Source organism: Sus scrofa, chromosome 1 (genome assembly GCF_054392235.1).
Source record: "Sus scrofa isolate SSC_HxYL_T2T_F1_AM1 chromosome 1, Sscrofa_HxYL_maternal_Yorkshire_Landrace_v2.0, whole genome shotgun sequence".
Classification (NCBI taxonomy): Eukaryota; Metazoa; Chordata; class Mammalia; order Artiodactyla; family Suidae; genus Sus; species Sus scrofa.
Genome location: NC_139383.1, coordinates 236,042,053 through 236,065,560, shown reverse-complemented (window position 1 = coordinate 236,065,560; position 23,508 = coordinate 236,042,053). Strand labels below are relative to the sequence as shown.

General features: G+C 38.3%; 2 protein-coding genes across 7 annotated transcripts in view; one reads left to right on the top strand and one right to left on the bottom strand.

Annotated features, from left to right (window-relative positions):
• C1H9orf85 (chromosome 1 C9orf85 homolog) overlaps nt 1-16,113 on the bottom strand; it is a 65,681-nt gene extending 49,568 nt beyond the window's left edge. For all 5 annotated transcript variants that reach the window (XR_014822718.1, XR_014822719.1, XM_013993617.3 and 2 more), the window contains exon 1: nt 15,914-16,113. Coding sequence is in view for 3 of the 5 variants with exons in the window: in XM_013993617.3 (XP_013849071.3) it covers nt 15,914-16,015 (102 nt within the window). In the remaining 2 variants the exon portion in view is untranslated. The remainder of the gene's footprint in view (nt 1-15,913) is intronic.
• A 423-nt stretch (nt 16,114-16,536) lies between these two features.
• The window catches only part of ABHD17B (abhydrolase domain containing 17B, depalmitoylase), a 43,352-nt gene continuing 36,380 nt past the window's right edge, over nt 16,537-23,508 (top strand). The window contains 1 exon segment of one of the 2 annotated variants that reach the window (NM_001243558.1): nt 16,537-17,103. The gene's annotated coding sequence lies outside the window, so the exon portion shown is untranslated. 2 annotated transcript variants of the gene reach the window in all.

Genomic DNA, 23,508 nt, shown 5'->3' with positions numbered 1-23,508 from the left:
CCTCAAAAGGCTGCAGATCAAAGTCTAAAATGGCACACAAGCTTAATTTAAAACAAGAACAACTCATCCTCCTTCATACTATGTATTGCTACTAGTCAAGTATTAAAGCCAGAAGTGGAATTCATCCACAGCAGAAGCAATAGGCACTATGAACAGAAATGCACACAGGCTATGTTTCAGCCTTTCCTGAAATATATGTGACTGGATAATAGACAAAGAGTAAGGTGATTTAAATCACCAATTCTACAGAGAGGAAAAATCTCATGCTTTTAATGCTAGATTACATGAATAACAATGCAGTTAGATTTTTTACTAACTGAACTAAAAGTACACTTCAAACTCTTTATTCAGCTATTTTTAATCAAAAGCCTTTTAAGAAGCCATTAGTAAAATTTTTGAACTGCTATTATTTCTTATACACTGGTCTTATCCCCCCAGCTACACTATCAACACCATGAAGGATAGAACAAGGTCTTATTTTCATCTCCATATTGCTTCAAAGACACCAAACAAATAATGGGCACTCAAATTTTAATGATGATACTTTAATGATGATACTGATTTTTCTTCTCTATGGATTCTCCACTTTCCTAAAACAAGATCTTTAGCTTGCTTTTATTTTTAATTCCCAGATTTGGCTGAAACCTTAATTTATGAGTATAGATTTTGTCTTCCAAATAGTTTATCTTTTCTACTTTATAATTCACATATAACAGCATTAAGTGATTAAAGTTAACTTAGTTTAACAAAGTTCTCATTTCATCACTGATTCTTCTATCATACACCTTCTTAATATCCCACAGTATATCACTAACTACATATTTATACATTTTTTGGGGGGAGGGTCTTTACGTCTTTTTCAGGGCCGTACCTGCGGCATATGGAGGTTCCCAGGCTAGAGGTCGAATCAGAGCTATGGCTGCTGGACTATGCCAGAGCCACAGCAACTCGGGATCCAAGCCCCGTCTGCAACCTACACCACAGCCAGATCCTTAACCCACTGAGTGAGGCCAGGGATCGAACCCGAGTCCTCATGGATACCAATCATGAGGACACCAGCTGGGTTCGTTAACTGCTGAGGCACGACAGGAACTCCTATTCATACGCATTTTTTTTTTTAAACAAAATTTTAGTCTGCATGATCCTTTGCCTTAACATCCAAGCCATCACTTAGTTCTACAAAGAACTACAAAATACTTCTGGAGTTTCCCTGTGGCCTAATGGTTAAGGATCCAGTGTTGTCACTGCTTTTAGTTCAGTTAGTTGTTTTTTTTTTTAACAAGTAGCAGATGAGAAGTCTGATGCCTACAGGATTATAGTTGCTTTAAGGATAAACTCTTTTTCCCCCTCTCTTTAGAAGCCTGTAGGAATTTCTCTGTACTTCTTTCACTGGAGTTCAAAAATATCATAACAGGTCTAGAACTCTAATATTTTCTTCAACTTCGGGAAATTCTTGTCTTTCTTCAGTACTTTTTATCATTTCTTTCTCATACTCCTTGCCTTCTGGATTTCCTTTAAACAGAAAGTAACTTTCCTAGCTCAATCTTCCATATCTGAAATTTCATTTCATTGATTTTTTTGACCATGCCCATAGCATGCAAAAGTTCCTGGGCCAGGGATGAAACCCGCACTACAGCAGTAACCAGAGCCAACGCCGGATCCTTAACCCACTGAGATACCAGGAAGTTCCTCACTTCATAATTTGTATCACTTTGACTTTCAAATTAGGTTTTAGAGAGATCCCATGGCTTGATCTCCCAAATTAGCCAATTTAGTCTTCAGTCTTGTCCACACTGCTATTCAGTCATCCTATTAATAGATTTACTTTATATTCCTATAATTACAATTTTAGTTTTTGAAAAACATCTCTGACTTCTTTTTTTAAACAGCAGTTTATTTTTGTTTTTACAGATTTTGAGAGCTTTCTGAATCATTAAAAATGGATTCCAGTTACACTTTATCAAAGTCATCCCTTGTGTCGTATATTTCCTCCATTAACTTGGCATAGGAGGTAGATTTTCCACTTATGCATCTCATATTTTGGTTTTCCTAAAAAGTTTAGTGCTTCTCAGTAGTCTGCTCATATCTATAAATGAGAGTCTAGATCTGCACTATTCAATATGGTAGCCACTATCCAAATGTAGCTATTAGAATTGAATTAAAATTCAGTTCCTTAGTTACACTGGGCACATTTCAAATACTCAAGAGGTCCATGTGGCTAGTGGCTACCAAACTGAGTAGCACTGATATGAAATATTTCTACCATCACAGAAACTTCTTCTAGACAGTACTATTCTAGAATAATCAGCAGCAGATATAGAATGGGTTACTAAAACAGAATTGAGAATCGCTATTGTTCTGAAGTGAATTCAGATATTAATTATATAATCTCTGGCTCTGGCTGAGAGGATAAAAATTAACAGCTTGAAAAGCTTTTGCTTTAGTATACACAGAAAGCATGTTGCCTCTAAATTTAGGGATTCCTTGTTAAGCTCTGCGATCAGAAATAATCAGGAATATTGCTCTGCCTTTGTCATTCATGCCATGTACCCACTTTAGAGTTGTTCTTCTGACTTTATCTTGAGGGCAAATGATGGAGAAAGCCATTTAGTGCAAAGAATTGGTACAGATTTTGTTAACTCTGATACTGACATTGTTCTAGAGTTTTACTGGAAGAATCTTGACTTCCATCTGTATTACATTACAGATTCATAAATTGCTTAGTTGAATCAATCTAAATCCCATCTACTTTATATCTTAAATTTCTTTCTGATTTTTCATTGTTCTAATGCTGTAATTTTATTTTTTGCTTTTGTCATTTCATTAAAATTTGGGAAAAACAGAAAGATAAATGCATGTTTTCAGTCAACCATTTTGAATTAGAAGCCTCAGTAAAAGCTGACTTATTTTTCTTACTGAGAAGCAAAAAGAACACATTAAAAAAGATGTCCCATACATGTATGTGTAACTGGGTCACCATGTATATGGTAGAAAATTGACAGAACACTGTAAACCAGCCATAATGAAAAACAAAAATAAAAGTCATTACATAAAAAAATAAAAGCAATTCCATGAACCAAATTAAAAAAAAAAAAAAAAGAATTCAGGCAAAAAAAAAGTGTCCCTTCAGAATCCCTGACTAGAGTTAAACACCATGATAAACCAGAGTTTTTAATTTAAATATACTAGAGAATAGCTGACCTTGAAATCATTATTTGAGCGTCAAAGAACTGTCCATGGTTCACTAATAATGAGTTTAAATTACAGCAACAGCATCACACATGTAAAAGTAACCATAATATTCTTTTATATGGATGATAGATGACAACCTAAACCATGTGACTATTCTAACTTTATTAAAAACTAGATCTGCATTATGTCCTATAAGCATTCACATTTACAGGAAACATGATGTCATATTAGTACAATGTCTTGTGATAAAGGCTAATGATGTTATATAGAACATTCACATATGTAAGTATATACCATGATGTCAAATATATTACTCAATTTGATGACTTCAGTGATACGAGTAATTCTAAAACAAATAAGTCAGCCACCTGGTAAGAGAGGGCTGAGCATTTAATAATATATAAATCTTCATGGAACAACAAAGAATTTAAAATAATCCCCAGTTTAGCTTGGTATTTCTTATCCATGATGTTGTAAGTGGCCTACAACACCAAATGACCTTCAAAACCAGGTGCGATTAATATAAAGTTCCAGTAGGATTCTACTGCTGATGAACCATCACTGAAAATGATTACACATACCTAGCTCTATCATCTACAAGAAGAAATAATTCCTTGTTAATAACATGTAACTTGCCAAAGCAAAAACAAAGAAAAAAGAAAATGTCATCTGACTTTGCTCCGTAAGGACACTTTGAATAATTATATTAACTTTAGAATGCAAATCCAGCTATTCCAACTAGAATTGAACTTGATAAAATATCTAAGAAAATGTTCACCATGAAGTTCTAAAAATGTCATACAATCTCATGAATAAGTGGAGAAGCTGAAAAAGATTCAGGACTGAAGTTGAAATAATTGGCTCCAAAGCTACAGGAAAGTTCAAATTTATTCTTGATATTTTTTGAAGTCAAAAAATCCTACAGGGACTAAATTAATCACTTGGAAAAATCAAGTCATACCAATTTCTTTCAGCCCAAAGAAGGATTATATCAAACTGTATTGTACAATCAAACAGTTAAGATGATCCATCAGGATGCTTGTCTATATCCACTGACACTATTTTTATAAAGAAAGGTTGGTCATTGGGCACCTGTCTATCCTTCTCCTTTGACTCCAAAGGCCATGATTTGAAGGTTATTTAAAAATACTTTATGCTGGGAAACCTGGACAGCTGCATGCAAAGCAATGAAACTAGAACACACCCTCACACCATGCACAAAAATAAACTCCAAATGGCTGAAAGGCTTAACTATAAGACAAGACACCATCAAACTCCTGGAAGAGAACACAGGCAAAACATTTTCTGACATCAACCTTATGAATGTTTTCTCAGGTCAGTCTCCCAAAGCCACAGAAATAAAAGCAAAAATAAACCAGTGGGACCTAATCAAACTGACAAGCTTTTGCACAGCAAAGGAAACCAAAAAGAAAACAAAAAGACAACTTACAGAATGGGAGAAAATAGTTTCAAATGATGCAACTGACAAGGGCCTAATCTCTAGAATATATAAGCAATTTATACAACTCAACAGCAAAAAAGGCAACAACCCAATGGAAAAAATGGGCAAAAGACCTGAACAGACATTTTTCCAAGGAAGATGTGCAGATGGCCAACAAGCACATAAAAAAATGCTCAACATCCCTGATTATTAGAGAAATGCAAATCAAAACTACCGCAAGATACCACCTCACACCAGTCAGAATGGCCATCATTAATAAGTCCACAAATAACAAGTGCTGGAGGGGGGTGTGGAGAAAAGGGAACCCTCCTGAACTGTTGGTGGGAATGTAAGCTGATACAACCACTATGGAGAACAGTATGGAGGTACCTTGGAAATCCATACATAGAACTACCATATGACCCAAAAATCCCACTCTTGGGCATATATCCGGACAAAACTTTCCTAAACAAGACGCATACACCCGCATGTTCACTGCAGCTCTATTCACAACAGCTGAGACATGGAAACAATCCAAAGTCTATCGACAGATGATTGGATTGGGAAGATGTGATATATATACACAATGGAATACTGTTCAGCCATTAAACACAATGAAATAATACCATTTGCAGCAACATGGATGGAACAAGAGACTCTTATACTGAGTGAAGTCAGAAAGAGAAAGACAAATACCGTAAGATATCACTTATATCTGTAATCTAATATAAGGCACAAATGAAACTTTCCACAGAAAAGAAAATTATGGACTTGCAGAATAGATTTGTGGTTGCCAAGGGGGTGGGGGAGGGAGTGGGGTGGTTGGGGAGCTTGGGATTAATAGATACAACCTATTGCCTTTGGAATGGATTAGCAACGAGATCCTGCTGTGTAGCACTGGAAACTATGTCTAGTCACTTATGATGGAGCATGATAATGTGCGAAAATAGAATGTGTACCTGTATGTGTAACTGGGTCACCATGAGGTACAATAGGAAAAAAAATTGTATTGGGGAAAAAACTTTTAAAAAAAGAAAAGAAACTGCAAAAATACTTTATATTTGTCAAGATAATTATAGGTAAGAATGATTGGTAGTGCTAGGAGAGGCCAGTGATATTCTCTTCATTTCAGTTGTGATTACATGACTGTGTTAAGTTTGTAAAAATTCATTTAATTCTATTATGATTTTTGTACTTCTCTATATGCTTTATGTTATAATTTGATAAGACTTTAATAAATGAAAATGCTCCATATTTGCCTTTTTTCACTTTTTAGTTACTACTCTGAGATTCTTTTTTTTTTTTTTTGTCTTTTGTTGTTGTTGTTGTTGCTATTTCTTGGGCTGCTCCTGTGGCATATGGAGGTTCCCAGGCTAGGGGTTGAATCGGAGCTGTAGCCACCGGCCTACGCCAGAGCCACAGCAACGCGGGATCCGAGCCGCGTCTGCAACCTACACCACAGCTCACGGCAATGCCGGATCGTTAACCCACTGAGCAAGGGCAGGGACCGAACCCGCAACCTCATGGTTCCTAGTCGGATTCGTTAACCACTGCGCTACGACTACGATGGGAACTCCTACTCTGAGATTCTTGAATTAAAGATTCATATCATACTCATCTTTTGCAATGCTTGGTACACAGTGGGGGCTTAATAAAGACAGATTAATTAATTGTACAAAGTCAATAAGAACTACTTGATTTCCATTCCTTCATCCCACAGCACTGAACTGCTGCTCCAGGTACATATTATATACCACAAGTAGTTTAAATGATGCTCAAGCCCCTCCCTCTAGACACAGATGGCACTTGTGTGCGTATACATGAGAGAAAAAGAAAGAAGCCAAGACATATATAATAATAATTAATATGGTATGTACCATATGTGTGGTGAAGGCAATAAATGCCCTAGGGAAGGACGGCAACATTCCATTGGGATTAACCAGGAAGCGCCTAACTGAGGGAGTAGCATGTGAGCATGATGAGCATCTTAGTAAGAGGAAGGAATGGACCAGCATTTACAGCATGCTGGGTACCATGTGAGCATTTCGTAAACCTTAGTTAACCGTCACAATATAGCTAAACCTACTAAGACCTTGACAGGTTAAGAAATTTGTCCAAGATCACAGAGCCAGTAAATGGTAGAAAATTTGACCTAAATCTTTTGACTCCAGGATCAATGTCTTTCTACCACACCATGCTGTCACTGTCTTGAACAAGAGCTGATACCTTTGGCCAAAAAAATTCAAAAACTCAACATCTAAAATGACACAAAAACTGAGAAAAAAATTTTTTTTCCTTCCCAATGCATACACCTCAAAATGTTTTATTCTTCCTAGTAACCTGATAAAAACCACAACAGACCACATCTATTTATAGGAACAATGGCCTTAGCTGACAGTACCAGAATTCTAAATCACAACTTAAACTCATTCTACCATTTTTGGTAAAGAGGTCTTAGTCAACTAGTCTTTTTTTTTTTCTTTCTTTCTTTCTTTTTTTTTAAATGAGAGTTACAATGTTTATTTCAGGTTCTCTCTTGGTTTGGTTTGGTTTTGCTGTATTTTTTTTTTTTTTCTTTTTTGCCACACAGGCAGGATGTAGAAGTTCTTGGGCCAGGGATCAAACCTACACTACACAGCCCCAACCAGAGCCACAGCAGTGAGAATGCAGGAGCTCAACCTGCTAGGCCATCAGAGAACTCCCCAATCTTATAACCAGAAAGCTGGCTACCTAAGACATGATTTCATTTTTACACTTTTGCCACCACATAATGTAACATGTTCATTTTGGCAATAGGCATAAATACCTATTCATAATCTTGTTTTGGAAAAAACCCTCTCTTTAGTATCTTTTTGCCTTAAGAAGACCTTTATTCACATAGTCTCAAACATTACTGAGGAGCCTTCAATGTGTCTGGAACTCTTCCACAAAAAAATGAATAAAAGAGAAGCCTTGTTTTCAAAAGAGTCTTCAGTGTAACAACAATTTTACCTGAACTTTTTCATTTCATTTTATTTTGTTTTTCAGATTAAACTCTTTCAACTTCCTGATCCACAACCTACAAACTCATCAGCACCCATTCTGCCTTTCTGCCTTATCCATTCGTTCTTTTATTTCATTCCATTCAACTTTTCTTTGACCCATCATCATCCCCAAGCTGTACTATCTCCTTGAGGATAATACTTTTCATATCCATTATTCCCCCTCTCTCACTTTATTTCTTAATTACTATGATACTGCCCTTATCACAACATTTGACACATTGCTCTAAGTACTTATTTACTTCATTCAATCCTCAACTACTTATTGAATATCTCCTATGTATCAACCCCTGGTCTAGGTATCAAGGATATAAATAAAAATCTTTGCCTTCAGAGCAATCATATTTTAGGGTGGCCAAGAAATAAGATAAACAGTAAACAAATAATATGTTGAAAATTAATGAGAAGGTTATGAAAATTTAGATAATTCGACAGTTGACAGTTTTGCTGATAAACTGAAATACAGAATGTGAGAAAGGCCAAGCGTCAAGAGTAATTTTCATAGTGTAGTTTGAGGAACTGGGTAAAGAGTGTAAAACTCTGGTTTACAGAGTTGGGGGACATAGCAGGAAATGGTTTGACAGAGAAAAATTAAGAGTTCTTTCTTTGCCATGTTAAGCTTGAGAAACCTTCTTCTTGATATTCAAGAATAGAGGTTAAGTAGGTAGCTAAACATACAACAACTTTGCAACTCAGGAAAGAGGTTGGCCTGGAGTTCAAGATCCGGAAGGTATCAGCATAAAATGGTACTTAAAATCACGGACTGAGCTGAATGAAAAATATTATTTCAGGAGAGTGCTGGAGAGGCAAATTTTGCTGAGCAACCGAGTTACTGAACATTAACAAGGATTTGGCCACACAGAGATCACGGACCTTGAGAAGAATAGTTTTAGTGGAATGGTGTATACAAAAACTATGTAAAGAGAGAAAAAAATGTGAAGTCAAGATATGGAGATTCGGGAACTACAGAAAAGAAGTAGAAAGAAATAGGGCAGGGTTAGAAAAGAACATGAGCTCTATCTAAGAAGGATTTTTAAAAATTGAAGTAACCCTTTATAGATGGAAAGACTGATGATTCAACAGAACACGCAACTGAAGTCTTAAATTAAAAGTAGGCAAGAAATGAGCTCCAGGGCAAAAGTAAAGGGACTAGCCTTAGGGAGGGACAGGCATTTCACCCAGTATCACAGGAAGGCCCGAGTATATGCGTACAGACAGAGGTAGTTTGGTAAATGTGATGGTGGACAGAAAGCTGGATCTAAGCAAGGTTAGGATTCTGCCAGGCAAGTACCACAGAAGGAAAGAAGGATAAGGGATTTGAAGCATATAACAAAAGAGCAATTATATTAACAGAACAAGGTCTCCAAGCTAGATAAGGAGGGAAAAAAGGACATGAATGAGGTCTGGTGAAAAGCAGAAAAGTTAATGGACGGGAGCACACAGTGGAGTTTAAAAAATTCTTTAAGGAAAAAGGAAACTAGATAAGTAGATGGTGGTCAGGATTTTGTTTTGTTTTGTTTTTTTAAGTTTATAAATGGAGCAGTTACCAGCAATGAGGGTTTCACGCTTGATCATCATGGTTGATTTCTGAGGGGCAGAGGGGTGTCCTAAAAGATGAAAGATCAAATGTTTGATTATCCATGTGGATGGCAATCACTAAGTACGATGACAGGGGAAATGTGGGAAGGCAGTGACCCAGGTACCAATGGGGAGGTAAGGTTAGATCTGGAGAGGATAATAATCTGATGGCATGTATTTCAGAAGAGCTGGGGTTTTGAATGAGGAAAAAATGGACAGAAGTATCAAATGGGAGAAAGGGTTCTAAATGAGAGGTTAAAGATGTGGAATGAAAAAAATCATCAGTACTTAAAGACTACAGGAAAGAGAGTTCCCAGGAATAGTCAGGGCAAGAAAGTCAAGGAAATTTTATTTTCAACACTATGTCTCTGATGGTAATAAACTACCAATCCCAGGAAGCAAACTGGAAGGATTAGGAGAGGGCACTGAAAAGTTCAAAGACTGCATGAAGTCAGGATCTGCACAAAGCCAAATGATTAAAAAATTTCCCCAGCAATAATGGCTAACCTGGGAACCTTGAACACTAAAAAACCAACCAGAACAAACACCTGTTATAAGCTTTATGAGAGCAGCTCAGTATCTTTCCAATAAAATCTCTTTCTGCTTAAGTTAGCAACTAAAGAATCCTCATGATAATTACCTTCATGCAAAGCCAACCCCCCCACACCCGCACACACATCAGACAAGTTCAGAAGAGGAATGTTTATTTAATTAATTCAATACATTTAAGTGATGTTTGACCTGGAGTGATAGGGAAAATCTCAGAAAGGAATTTTAGGCATGTTAACCATTCCTTTATCCTCTTCTCATTTCATTTCCTCCTTTCACAAAAGTCAATGGTGAGAAAAAGGGCAATAACAAGTGAGGATGGAGTGAACTGGCAGCAGGTTTTTCTGAGGACAGGCAGGATTCGGGATTCTCCGCAAGCCTGCCTGTGACCTCACAATAACACTTGTGCAGGTGTGGAAAGAGTCCTACAGCTTAAAATAACAAATGCCACAGCAGCCAGTACCTCTCAGCCCCAAGGTTCTTTGCCCAACTGTGTCACTCCATACTACACACTGCTTCTCTAAATGAAAATGACCCATTTGGGGGAGAGTTAAAACTTTATGACTTTCTCTCAGGTCAACTAATTTACCTAGATGAAAAATTCTGAGAAAACTTAATTTCTAACAGTAGTATTTAATTTTATGTAGAAACAAGAGTTGACAATGTAATTATAAAATTTCATAATCCAATAGTGAGTATAGTACTATTCCTTAAGACATGGACTGAATCAAGATAAATTAATTTCAGTTGTCATTCACTGTATATAATGAAATGTCCAAAACATGACTGATGAAGAAAGAACAATTGTACTAAGCATTAAAAATAAGAAACATGCAGAATTGATTTATTGGCTTTGAGTGGAAGCACCTTGGGAATCTAGGTGCATGAAATACTCCAAAACATGGATGAGATTATTTTTGTGTGAAAGAGAGTAAAGAAAATAATAGAGAATACTTCAAAATATTCCAAATCGTGAATACTCACCAGCACTATGACATTTATTTAGTACAATATTTTTAGGTATAGCATAATGCCCAGCACACCATATATTAAATCTCCTTGTCAAATGAAAAAGCATGTTGAATTTAATATGAAGCCAAATGGGGGTAGGATACATTTAACTTAAATCCATTTAATAAATAGCATTGGCAAAATATATCAAGGAACATTTCCCAATCTGGAAAGAGTAAAGGGAGTCCTAGGTGTTTTCTAGAGTGCCAAAGATGGTTACCTTGAAACTATATTAGAATTCATTGCTGGCCAGCTACAAATTTGTTCAGTGGCTACCCACTTATTTAACCCTTAATTGATGAAACTCACTGATTAAGAAGTAACATTTATACACATGACTGGCACTTCATTACTTATACCTAAATGACTCACACCAGAGATTACTTAAACCAATCTGAGATAATTTCTTAAGATACAATATTTCTGGCCTAGAGGAGAAAAACAAAGATCCCATATCACCTGATTCCAAGCTACCAGAACAAAATGAGCTTTACCAATAATATCCTCTTCCATAGCAAGGTTTTACTCATTCATCTACAGTGTCAGGCACCACAGCCAACTAAATTACTATGAATCTATCCCAGAGATACACCTAGGAAAAATGAGATCCAGTTCAGTAATCTTAAGAACAAGATCCACTTTGTAATCATCTGTATTCCTCTTAGAGAGGGACAATATTTAACTTAAATGTCATGACTGGAATTTGCAGATAAAAGCTTATAAAATGGGAAAATACTAGAAGACAACTACTAGAATTATTTTGACTTGTAGTTAGCTAAGTTTACTATGTCAGACTGTCAACCTATCTTTTGTTTTCTCTCTGGAGAAGTCAATAAGATTTTTTTTTTTTTTTAAAAAAGGACTGATAATAGGTAGGATTTCTACAACTTCTCCAAATAAAGAGCAAACAACAAAAATAGAACTTCATGGCATCTGAGTGGTTAATCCGTCATTTTGTTGTAATATCTATTTTGAATTGAGGTAAAATTTCTATCAGTGTCTTGCACAGATCTTAAATGCTCAATTCAATGAGTTTCAATAAATGCATCAATTCCTGTGATCTTCATGTTCCCATTACTCCAGAAAGTTTTCTTGGGCCCCTTTCAGTCAATCTCTCACCACCCAAAGCAACCATTGCTCAGATTTCTATAGATATGAGAAGCAGCTGACTTCTTTCCTTCCACGTAATGTTTTTATTTATCTACATGTTTGTATCAATCAGTAGCTCCTTTTTTTTTTTTTTTTTTTTTGTTTCACCTATGGTAGATGGAATTTCCCAGGGATCAAACCAGCATCACAGCAGAGACCCAATCCACTGCAGTGACAACGCCAGATCCTTAACACACTGTGCCAAGAGAATTCCCTCAGTACCTCTTTCAAAAAAAAAAAAAAAAATAGCGGAATTGTATTTCACTATGTGATTGAAATTCATTACATGATTACTGATTATATAACACTATTTGCTTATCTATTCTCTTGTTGAAGGCTATTTTTTCCCCCATTTTTTGGCAACTGTGAATAAAGATGCTTGTAAACACATAATCCTGTTCTGTTATATAAATGTAATCAGACCATCTTAAACTTAAGACAGCTCTCTGCCTAAACCAGGAGCCCAGGGGCTGGACTGAATTAGCATCTGATTTCACAGGAAGTGAGATGAACCCCAACCTGCTCCAAAGATCGGCCTGGGACCAGCTCCAACCAGCCCCTATCTGTGATATGTGACACTCTAGCGGGCCATGCCTTGTGAAGAAACACTCTTTCCCTGGAATATTTCAAACAGGTAACATTTAGGGGCAGTGGCAATAAAGTTCACCTCTGTTCCAATCCTAATCTGGTATCACAATGCTTCTATCATAGACAAAACAGTATTTAAAAAACAACCAACACACATACACAAAAAGGGACCCCCTTTTTTGGCCACACCCCAGCATGCAGAAATTCCCAGGCCAGGGAATGATCCCACCCCACAGCAGTGACATTGCCAGATGCTTAACCAACAGGCTACCAGAGAACTTCAAAAAAGGATTTCTGATTTATCTGTTCCTTGAGGTCTCTTAGCACAGACCTTACCTAATCAATGGATAGCCACATGCTAGTAATGTAACTCCAGGCACAACATTCACCTCTAAATCCTAATTTCCCAATATGCAGAATGGGATAATTGTAGCATATATCTTAGGGTTATTTTGAAGACCAAATTATTTAATAGGTATCAAATACTCATAGTGGCTAACTTGCTTAAGTACATAGTATAGTTATTATTAACAAAACTATATTTCGACTTTCATTTTCCTTTTCCATTTCAAGGGAATAACCAGAGTTTCCTAAAATGAATATATTCCTCCCAAATTAATTCACTTTCAAAAGGTATTATAGGAGTTCCCACTGTGGCTCAGTGGTTAAGTTGCTGCAGTGACAACTTAATCCACTGTGTCCCAAGAAAACTCCAAAAGGTATTTTCAATTTTATACTTTACACATTTTTCTGTTGTTTCAATATTCTTCAACAAATATGCATTTCTTCTCTAGTTAATTTTTTTAGGCCTTGAGCAATTGCAAATCCACTTATATTATCATATGTTCTGTGGTTAGGTCATATTTGTGAGCCACATGGGAAGTCTAAGGTTAGGCCATATTTGTACCACTATTTCTTAAAAATATTTTTGTAGGAGTTCCCATTGTGGTGCAGTGGTTAACAAATCCAGCTAGGAACCATGAGGTTGTGGGTTCGATCCCTGGCCTTGCTCAGTGGGTTAAGGATCCTGCGTTGCCATGAGCTGTGGTGTAGGTTGCAGGCACAGCTCGGATCCCGAGTTGCTGTGTAGGCCGATGGCTACAGCTCCAATTAGACCGCTAGCCTGGGAACCTCCATATGCCACAGGTGCAGCCCTAAAAAAGACAAAAAAAAAAAAAAAAAGAATTCGCCATGAATGTAGCCAATTATTCATCCTCCATTAAACCGATGATCAATTATCTTTCCTCAGTAAAATACTTCTGCTATTATTGTCAGAACTGCCAATAATAAAGCACCTGGTAGTATGCGATTTCCTCACAATTTAGAAGCAACAAAGAAGCTAATGATAAAAGTAATCAACAAAATGAAACTCAGTGACTGAACTTGAGACTCATGAAAAGATTTAAAACCATAATGACATGGTTGTTAGATCACACCAGAAAATGCCTAATAAAATTATAAGTCTAGGAAGAAGTGCTAGCATAAGAAGTACAAGTTCAAGAAGTCTTGTACTTACAAGTCTAAGAAGGACAGCAAGCTACATTGTAGCTAAATATTTATTAAAAACTACTTTTTATCACCTGATGAAAAACCATCAGAATTAAATGCTTGTGCCAAAACTTAGAGTAAGAATACAAGAGGAGTTCCCTGTTGGCCCAGAAGGTTAAGGATCTTGCCTTGTTACTACTGTGGCTCAGGTTCAATTCCTGCCTGGGAATTTCTGAATGCCATGGGTGTGGCCAAAAAAAAAAGAGAGAGAGATGAATACAGAACAAGGTAGCTATTTATTTGGAATACCATAGCTTTTTATCCTGGCTTACTTATTGATGAAAGGCACAAACTTGGGAAAGTCTTCCCAAATACTGCTCCAGGTTTTCTTTCTTTTTTTCTTTTTCCTAATTTTTTTTTTCTTTTTGGCTGCTCCAAGCATATGAAAGTTCCCAGGCCAGGGGTCGAAACTGAGCCACATCTGGGACCTGTGCCACTGACCTAAGGATCTAGAATTCTCAACCTACTGATCATGGCCAGGGATTGAACCTGCATCCTCATGGATACTGGTTGGGTTCATAACTAGCTGAGCCACAATGAGAACTCCCAGGTTTTCTTTGTGAATCTGAACCTAATTAAGGGAAAGATGAGGTCCTCTTAGTAGGACAACTGAAAATATGAGGCAACTGAAAATATGCCTTCTTACTCTTCTTTATTCAAATGTCCTTCCCTTTATCAGAATTTATCATAATTTATAATTATACATCTTTGTGCTTACTGTCCAATGACCCAGAAAAAACTATAAGTCCTTTGAAGACAGAGTCAGCTCTTTTGAACACTGTACACATACTTACATAGGACCTTGCACATAAAGTGTTCATATCTGTATAGTGAAGATGCTTAAATATCTGTATAGTGAAGATAGGAAAAGGTCACTGGTTGCCATAAACAGTCACTTCACTTTCATAGCCAATGTTGACAAATTAATCACTTGTTGGACAATTATTATGATCCAGATAATTTATGTATATCATTTAGATTAGCCTCACAACAAAACTGGAAGGTTTCTCATTTGAGACCAAAAGAAGACTCAGAAAAAAAATATTAAATAACTCGCTTATGCCACACCCTAGCAAATCTGAGCTTCAGTTTATGTTAATATCAGGTTTATGCGATGTGATGGTGGCCCCCAAACTGCCTTTGTCTTCAATTATCTCCCCTCCCTACAGCTATGGGAGGAGGGGGAAAGAGCTCTAGCAAATTAGTAGAGACCCTAGACCTCTGGCAAGCTATACAGTCTGAATTTTCTTTCAACCTAAAGAAATCTGCTAAAGTAATATAAACAGCAAGACAATCATTTTTATATTCATCAAATAGTTTGATTCTCAAAACAATCTTACAAATGAGAGCGATAGTCCCATTATGTTGGTGTGGACACTGAGGTTAAGAGCACTTCAGAGCTTTCACACCCTTTCTACAAAGCTATGGGCCTAGGGCTTTCCAAAAAGAAATAAGGACAGCATAAACTTGGTGCAACATTTGAAAGAGACGCGCGCCATAATTCTCGTATTTCTACTGGAAATATGTGATCCAGATGGGAGCGTTCAATTACTCAAGTTTCCTATTTGCATTTTAGGTTTGATGAGGGTCCCGATTACTCTGTACAATCATCTAAATGTTGACCGCCAAATATATTTACGAGGAGATAACACATGCAGGTCAAAGAAAGGGCGTGAGAACATTATTTTAGAAAGGGCTGCACTGCAGCCAAAACTAACTCTGGGCTGCAGTCCACATTCGCCCTCGCCAACTCCTCTCATTCCTCTTTCCCCTCCAGTGAACCATTCCTTCCAGATTGAGTGCAGCAAATTCCTACCTTGGTCTGAACACTCTTATCAAACTTGTCATTTTTGAAGCTAAAGGTATTCTGGTGCCTCTGAGGCCTGGAACGAGCCACGTTCCCTTTCTGGGAACTCATCGCAGAAACCACAATTTTCTCGAGCTGAGACAAGAAGATGCAAGGAAGACTACCACGCCAGTAACTACCCCACCGAGTTCAAGCTTCTGTCAACGACCCGGAAGTAACTTATCCAGCCTGTCTGGTCCCGCCCCGGCAGCCCACGTGACTCCTCGCAGAGGTCAAAGGGCGCCCTCCAGCCCCTCAGCTCCTGTCTCTTTCACTAGGCCGAGTCTCGACCCCTCCCCCTCCTCAAGGTTTTTCTCTCTAACCCTGGGTATACATCCTACTTTCTTCGAAGCGAGAATTTCCCCATTGGTCCGAATGTGGTAGTCCATCAAAGCGGAGGGGCGGAGAAGATTTGCTTCTATTGGCTCCTCTTTTCCGCAATACCCGCCTCCTGCCGACTTAGCTCAGCCTCTCCCGGGGCCAGACTCCTCTGGGCGGCTTGTGATTGGTGGAAATTGGGATAAGCTGGACTGCGTCCCTCCCCCGGCCCGCTCCCAGGCTGGAGCCCGGGTCAGCTTTGGCACCTTCCTCCAGTGACCAACTCGTAGTTTAGCGAGTGCTCTGCTACCCCCTAGGTTCCTTTCCAGCGTCCCTGTCTCCCACTTCGAGAGCGAACCCCGCGGCCGGTAGGCTGAAGAGGAGCCAGGAAAGAAGGACTAAAGAGAAGAAAGACCTGGCTGGTTCTAGGTGGTGTCTGCAGTGCCAGTAAGGGAGGTGGCGGCGGGCGCTGCGACCACGGCCGCGCGGGACGTGAGGCCCAACAGCAGCCGACGGCGGCGGCGGTGGCGGCCACTCCAGCGCCTCGCGCCGGGGCCGTTAGTCAGCAGAACGCCAACCTGTGTAAAGGAACAGGGCCGGCCCGAGGCGAGACTCGGGAGCGCGAGCCGGCTCCCCCGAGCGCCGCCGTCCTTCCTCGTCCCGGCGCCGGGGGCTGCAGCCCTTGTCCCCCTCCTCGGCCGGGCCCGCCTGCAGGCCGGGAGAGTCCGGCAGAGGCAGCAGCAGCAGCAGAGCGGAACGCGCCTTGTAGAGGACAGCGCGGCGGCAGAGGTTCCTTCTCGGCCCTTTCTGCCTGACGCCTTGGTTGCGGCCCTCAGGTGCAGGTGCGTGGGGCCGCGGGGGGTCGGGGCGCTGCGGCCCGGCTCGGGGAGGGGGCGCTAGGCCCGGAGCTGCAGCGCGGGAGGGACCAGCCGGGGCTGAGCGGGGGGAGGGGAGCGGGAGTCGTCTTTGTTGTTGGCGCCCGGGATCCCTCTCCGTGCCGGCGAAAGGCGGGGAAACTACTCCCGATCGGATCTAGGTTTTTGAGAAGATTGTCTGGTGGTTCAGTGAAGGGAAGAGATAGGAAAGTCCTGCGGTCGGTGAGGCTGCAGTAGTTTGGGGGCGGAAGGACGGACAGACGAACTGGGGAAGGTATTGGGTCCTCCCTTAAGAGAAAGGTCTAATTTCATTCCTTTGCTATTCTCTCTGTGGACGGAAAGCTGGGGCCAGGTTCCCATTCCCCTCCATGGCCCACTGTGAGATTCGCGATGGCTGAAAGCTTTCTCCTGAATGTCCTCGCGTGTGCCAGCCTCGATTTTAGATCATATCTACCCGGTGCTTGGTGATTTGGGTATTGTGGTCCAGCCGTCATGGGGTCTTCTTCTCTCCATAGTTGAACTTCACTCTTGTCTTTTTCAAACTCTGGCGTAGGCTCATTAGGAATTGTCTTTGAATTGAAAAATTATTGTTTGAATTTTTTTAACCCTGAAACGAAAAGTTCTGTCAAGTTAGATTTATTGTTGTGAAGGCCTTTTGTAAAGAAGAGAGTTTAACCTTGGCTTGTTTTTAAAAAAAGTTCAGAGCTTTGATCCATAGTGATTTTTGCCAATGGCAGGACAAAACTTTTTTAAATGACGCATTGATTTAAGTGTGAGGTGGATTTGTTAAGCAGAAGGATGAGTAACGGAATACAGGGAGGGTGGCTTGTGAATTTTGGCTGTTAGCTTATGTGAAGATACTCGTTTTTAATTTTTTTTTTTTTGTAGTAAACAATACTTGATCTGCAAGATAATTCACTGATTGATTTTTAAAGCCTTCAAGAATGTGGAGATCTTGTTTCAGCATTTAAAAACTACTTAATGAGTCTGAGTAAAAAGTCAGGTACATGTTGTCATAGCATTCATCTGTTTACATTAGCAAGTAACAAGAAAACTTAAAACGAACTTTTCTCTGTAAAGAGTTTGTCTCCATATGTGTTTGTAGCTTAAACTCATTGAGGTGATTTATCTAATACCTAATATTTTGGTAATTATTTCAACTGCGAGTATTATAATTTGGGTGCCCAACTCTGCTTGTTGGTAAAATTTTGGAAGAAGGGATAGAGGCTTACTTAAGGAAGAATAGTGCAGATAGCCATGTTTTGACTTATTAAAGAAATAACATCCCTGTTATGTGGTAATAGCTATATTACTTGAGATCCAGGAGGAAAGGAATAGCACCCTCACCCATATTTTGACCTCTCCTTTCTCCTACTTTAGTATTAATAAGGTTAACTGCTAAGGATAGGATTAGATTTTTAGCAGGCTAGGCAGTTTTAATTTTGTCCCTTGCTGTGCAGTACTGTAGTTAAGAGGCTTTCTTCCTTGAGTCTATTTGCCCATTTTGAAATGTGTATGACATTTGACAAAGAAGTTTCTATTTCCTGTGACAAACAATTACAAAGCATCATGGCAAAATAATGTTTTTGGTAGTTTAATGATCACAAAAGAACTAGGCAGTTAGTGTCTTTTCTAAGCTGTCAGCTTAGAAAAGTTGGTCTACAACTCCAGGCAAGTTATTCCACATCTAAATCAGTTTCTCCATCTGTAATATAGAGATAGTAAAATGTGCCACCGTCTCACAATATAGAAAGGGCAGTGAGAACCAATAGTTGCTCTGGTTATGTGACATTGGTAGTTTTAGTTAAGAGTACTTTTTAAATGCAGTTCTCTTATTTTGTTTTGGTATGAATTTCAGTTCCTTAGTGGAGAATTAGCATAAAGAAACATAATAGGGAGAGTGTCTAACCATAGGCCATCTTTAGGAAGTGGTAAACTCAAAATTTTTCCCCAGAAAATATAATTTGGTGTCATATCTTTAGAATCAGTGATGACATGAAAATAAGAGTGACAGATTGACTTGGTTTATTTATTGATAGATTTTATTTCTCATATATCCAAGGTTTTGCTCTTAATTCTCAAAAATTAGTCCTACCTTTCCTACCTACCCTATTAAAAATTTCTCACATAGCAATATGCCTCTTAAACCCATCCTTGAGTTGGAGAGGAGAGTGATGCTTTATGCCTTTATTACAGATGAAGTAAAGCAGTTCATTGTTTGAGTTGCCTAAAGCTACACAATTTGTAAGAACCAGAACTGAGACTTGAATCTGGGTCTTCTGAATCCTTTGTTTTGGAACAGCGTTTTCCCAACACCTGTCTAGACCCAACAGTTTTTGCCAATTCAGATGAAACTAGAATATAGCAGTATAAGTATTGGTAACATACAAAATAATAAATACTCACACACTTATTAACCAGTTGGAAAATTACACTAGGCTTCTGCTGTACCTGCTACCCCTCTTAAGTCCTGTTTCCCTCTTTTCCCCACTCCCAACTACTAACCCAAAATTAGCATCATCCTTCCTATCCATGTATTTATACTTTACTACATTCTTTAGATCCATGAACATTATACAGTTTTGCTTTGATTTAAGTCTATTTAAATATGAATTTTGTATCAGGAGCTTGCTTTCTTCACTCAACATGCCAAGATTTATCTGTTTATTCAGGTAGCTCTAGTTTATTTTTACTGTCATATGGTATGTGTCCCTTTATGTGACTTATATCAGGTTTCTATTGGTCATTTCAGTTGTTTCCAGTTGTTTGCTTATTAAACAGTGCGTAGGGAATATTCTTGTAATGGTTCCTGACCCTATATTCCGTTTTTATAGAAATGCTTTACAGCTTCCCCAATACTGTCCTAAAATGGGATTTATAATAATAAACTTACATTCATATTTTAAATAAAGTAATGCCCTTACTAAAATAATTTACAAGTAATTTATAACAAAGTAATGTATTGCAAAATTGGCACAACACTGTAAATCAACTATACTTTAATTAAAAACATATCAAAGAAATGTATTGCACTGTATAAGTGCTCAAGCTCAGTCACACTGTAATTTTGCTACCAAGTGTAATGGTGGTAGACCAGTAACAGCAGAATTCTGGGCGCTTGTTAGAAATCAGAACCTCAGGCCCTACCCTAATGACTCAGGTGCTGAGTATTAACAAGATTCCCAGGTGATTTGAGGGCACTTTAAAGTATAAGAAGCACTGCAAGAATAGTAGTAGTGAGTACTTTGCACCCATAGTATCACCATAAATAGCTGCTAATGCAGATTAAACAGGAGTATTGAATTGGCCATTCAGATAACCAATAGAGGGATGATGTTGATAACGAAGTTTGTGAAATAACTATTTTCAGTAAAGTTTGAACACAAATTAAAGCTCAGGAGTTCCTGCTGTAGCCCAGTGGGTTAAGAATCCGACTGCAGCAGCTCTGGTCACTGTAGAGCTGGAGGAGCATGTTCGATCCCTGGCTCGGCACAGTGGGTTAAAGGATACACGGATTCAGTCCCTGGTCCAGGAACTTCCATGTAATGTGGTTGCGGCCATAAAAAATAAAAACAAAAAATACATACATATGTGTGTGTGTGTATATATATATACACACACACACAAAAAAAAAAAAATAAAAGTGCAATCTTCTCTCTTTACAGGGGGTTACATTCTTTAAAATCTTCAGCTATGTTAAAACAATACAAATACTTTGTGTTAAGTCCTATTTATTAATATTAACCGTATTTTTCCTCCTATTCCTTTAAATGAGTGCCCAGCAGAATGTCCAAGAGTCATGGGCAACATTATCTTTACACACCAATAGAGCCTCTTGTCCCTGGCATCTATTTAGTCCCCCCCTGTTCATCACAACAACTAAAAAGCCATTGTTGAGAAAGATTGCCCTGAGATATAAATCTAGTAGTAGACTATTAGAACACAGGATAGGAGCTATTGCTTCAACTTCACTAGATTACTACCAGTTTTCTCTCCAGAGTATTTCTGTCAGTAATGGATGAGAGGGTCTATTTTCCCACCTTCCAAATAGTTTAGATTTCTTAAGTTTGCTGTTCTCAGGAGTATAAAACAGTACCTCATTTTAGTTGTCATTTGTATCTCCCTAGTTAGTTGTTATTTTTTGGCTATTTATGTTCCTTTTCTATGAATTGCTTATTTGGTTTTTCTGTGGGATTTTGTATTATACTGATTTTTATATGTGTTTATGTATTCTGGAAAACAACACTTGACAGGCTTTACAAATATTTTCCAGCCTTTAGCATGCCTTTTCACTTTAAATATGGTGTCTTTTGATGACTAGATGGTCTTAATTTTAATGTCAGTTTTATTTTATGATTGTGCCTTTTCTTTTGTCATCTCTATCCTGAGATTATAAAAATTATGTTATTGTTTCTTTTCTTTTTTTTTTTTTTTGTCCTTTGTCTTTTTAGGGCCGCACCCACCTGGAGGTTCCCAGGCTAGGGGTCTAACTGGAGCGGGAGCTGCCAGCCTACACCAGAGCCACAGCAACGCCAGATCCTTAACCCACTGAGCAAGGCCAGGGATTGAACCTGAAACCTCATGGTTCCTAGTTGTATTCGTTTCCACTGTTCTACAACAGGAACTCCTGTTAGGGTTTCTTTTAAAAGCTTTACTTTTTCACATTTTGATCTTAAATACACATGGAGCTATTTTTATATAATGAGGTGTTTGTGAATCTAAATTCGCTCAGTAAAAAGAACTACCTTATATAGTGAAATTGTTATTTTTTATGTTAGTGTACTTATGAATTTATAGTGATAGTAAATTATATTTAGCTTGCAACATCCCTTTGAGGCAAAATTAAAATTTGGTAACTATTGTCACTAAAACTTTTTTTTAGTTTGCCTGTTTTTTTTGTTTGTTTGTTTGTGGTTTTTTTTTCTTTTTGCCTTTTCTTGGGCCACTTCCGAAGCATATGGAAGTTCCCAGGCTAGGGGTCGAATCGGAGCTGCAGCCACCGGCCTACACCAGAGCCACAGCAAAGCAGGATCCGAGCCGTGTCTGCAACCTTCACCACAGCTCACAGCAACACTGGGTCCTTAATCCACTGAGCAAGGCCAGGGCTCGAACCCCCAACCTCATGGTTCCTAGTTGGATTCGTCAACCACTGTGCCACAACGGGAGCTCCTAGTTTGCCTGGTTTTTAATAAAAGGTTTTGGAACCAGTGCTTTTAGACTACTCTGATTCTTTTTTCCATCTGTGTCACGCATTCAGCCTCTAAAACATCATAGGAAGTAAGCAGGTATTTTTAAGTACTCATCTTAAGATTCTTATGATCCTAAATCTTTTTAACAGAATTTCAGACTAAATTCAAATGTTATTTTAATATTAATTTGGCTCAGATGTAGGCCAGATTTTTTCCCCAGGAATTATGAGAATAATTGAACACGTTATATACAGTTAAAGATGAAAAATGGGAAAGGAAAAATGGACCGATGTCTGATTGTCTGCCACTTATTCTAGGTTTTGAGAGGTTATACTTATAAACAAAACAATCAAAAATCCCCAGCTTCCTAGAGTTTACCACCTAGCAGAGGACCATATGCAGTATATCAAAATAAATATCTAATGTGTTAGAAAGTGATAAATATCTCAAAAAAAGGTAGAGAATGGTAAGGGATAATCAGAGGCAGTTTGGCCTATGAAATAGTTAGGTGGTTAGAGTGTAGGCCTCCTAGAGGAAGGGGAGAATGAGCAGAGATGCACAATGATGGCATTAACTGTGCAGGTATAATCTTAAAAGGGTAGACAGAATATAGACTTTAAGTTAAAACTGTGTTTATGGCTCTCCCATTTAATAAGTTGTGTGAACTTAGACATGTTAATTGACTTAACAATCTGAAGCAAGCCCTGATTTCTTCATATGTAAAAGGATAACCTAAGAAAAGTAATATGATTAAAGGAAATAACAAGTGAAAAACACCTACTTCCTACCTCGTGCCCCCACTTAGATCTCAGGTAGCACCCATTCCAAAATATTAATGGGAAGAAACAGTCAGTGTAGTAATAAATTTCATTAACTTAGTCATTTGTAAACTTTCTTTAAACTTTTTTTTTAATTTGAAAATTATCTCATGCAGATTTGTTGGAAAGTGTTTTGTATTTATGGTGTCTTTATGCCGGAGTTTGAAATTGTATTATAGGCATTAGCTCATTAATCACTATACATCATCTTTGTGATGGAGGCAATGGATATGTATCATCTTCCACTTGAAGGAATTGCAGCTGCTAAATGGCATAAAGTTACAGAGAAAGTCAAGGAGAATCTGGGCCAAATCTGATTATATTTGGTTGTATTTTCCCTGTGTTCCTTTCTTTTCTGCAGTGTT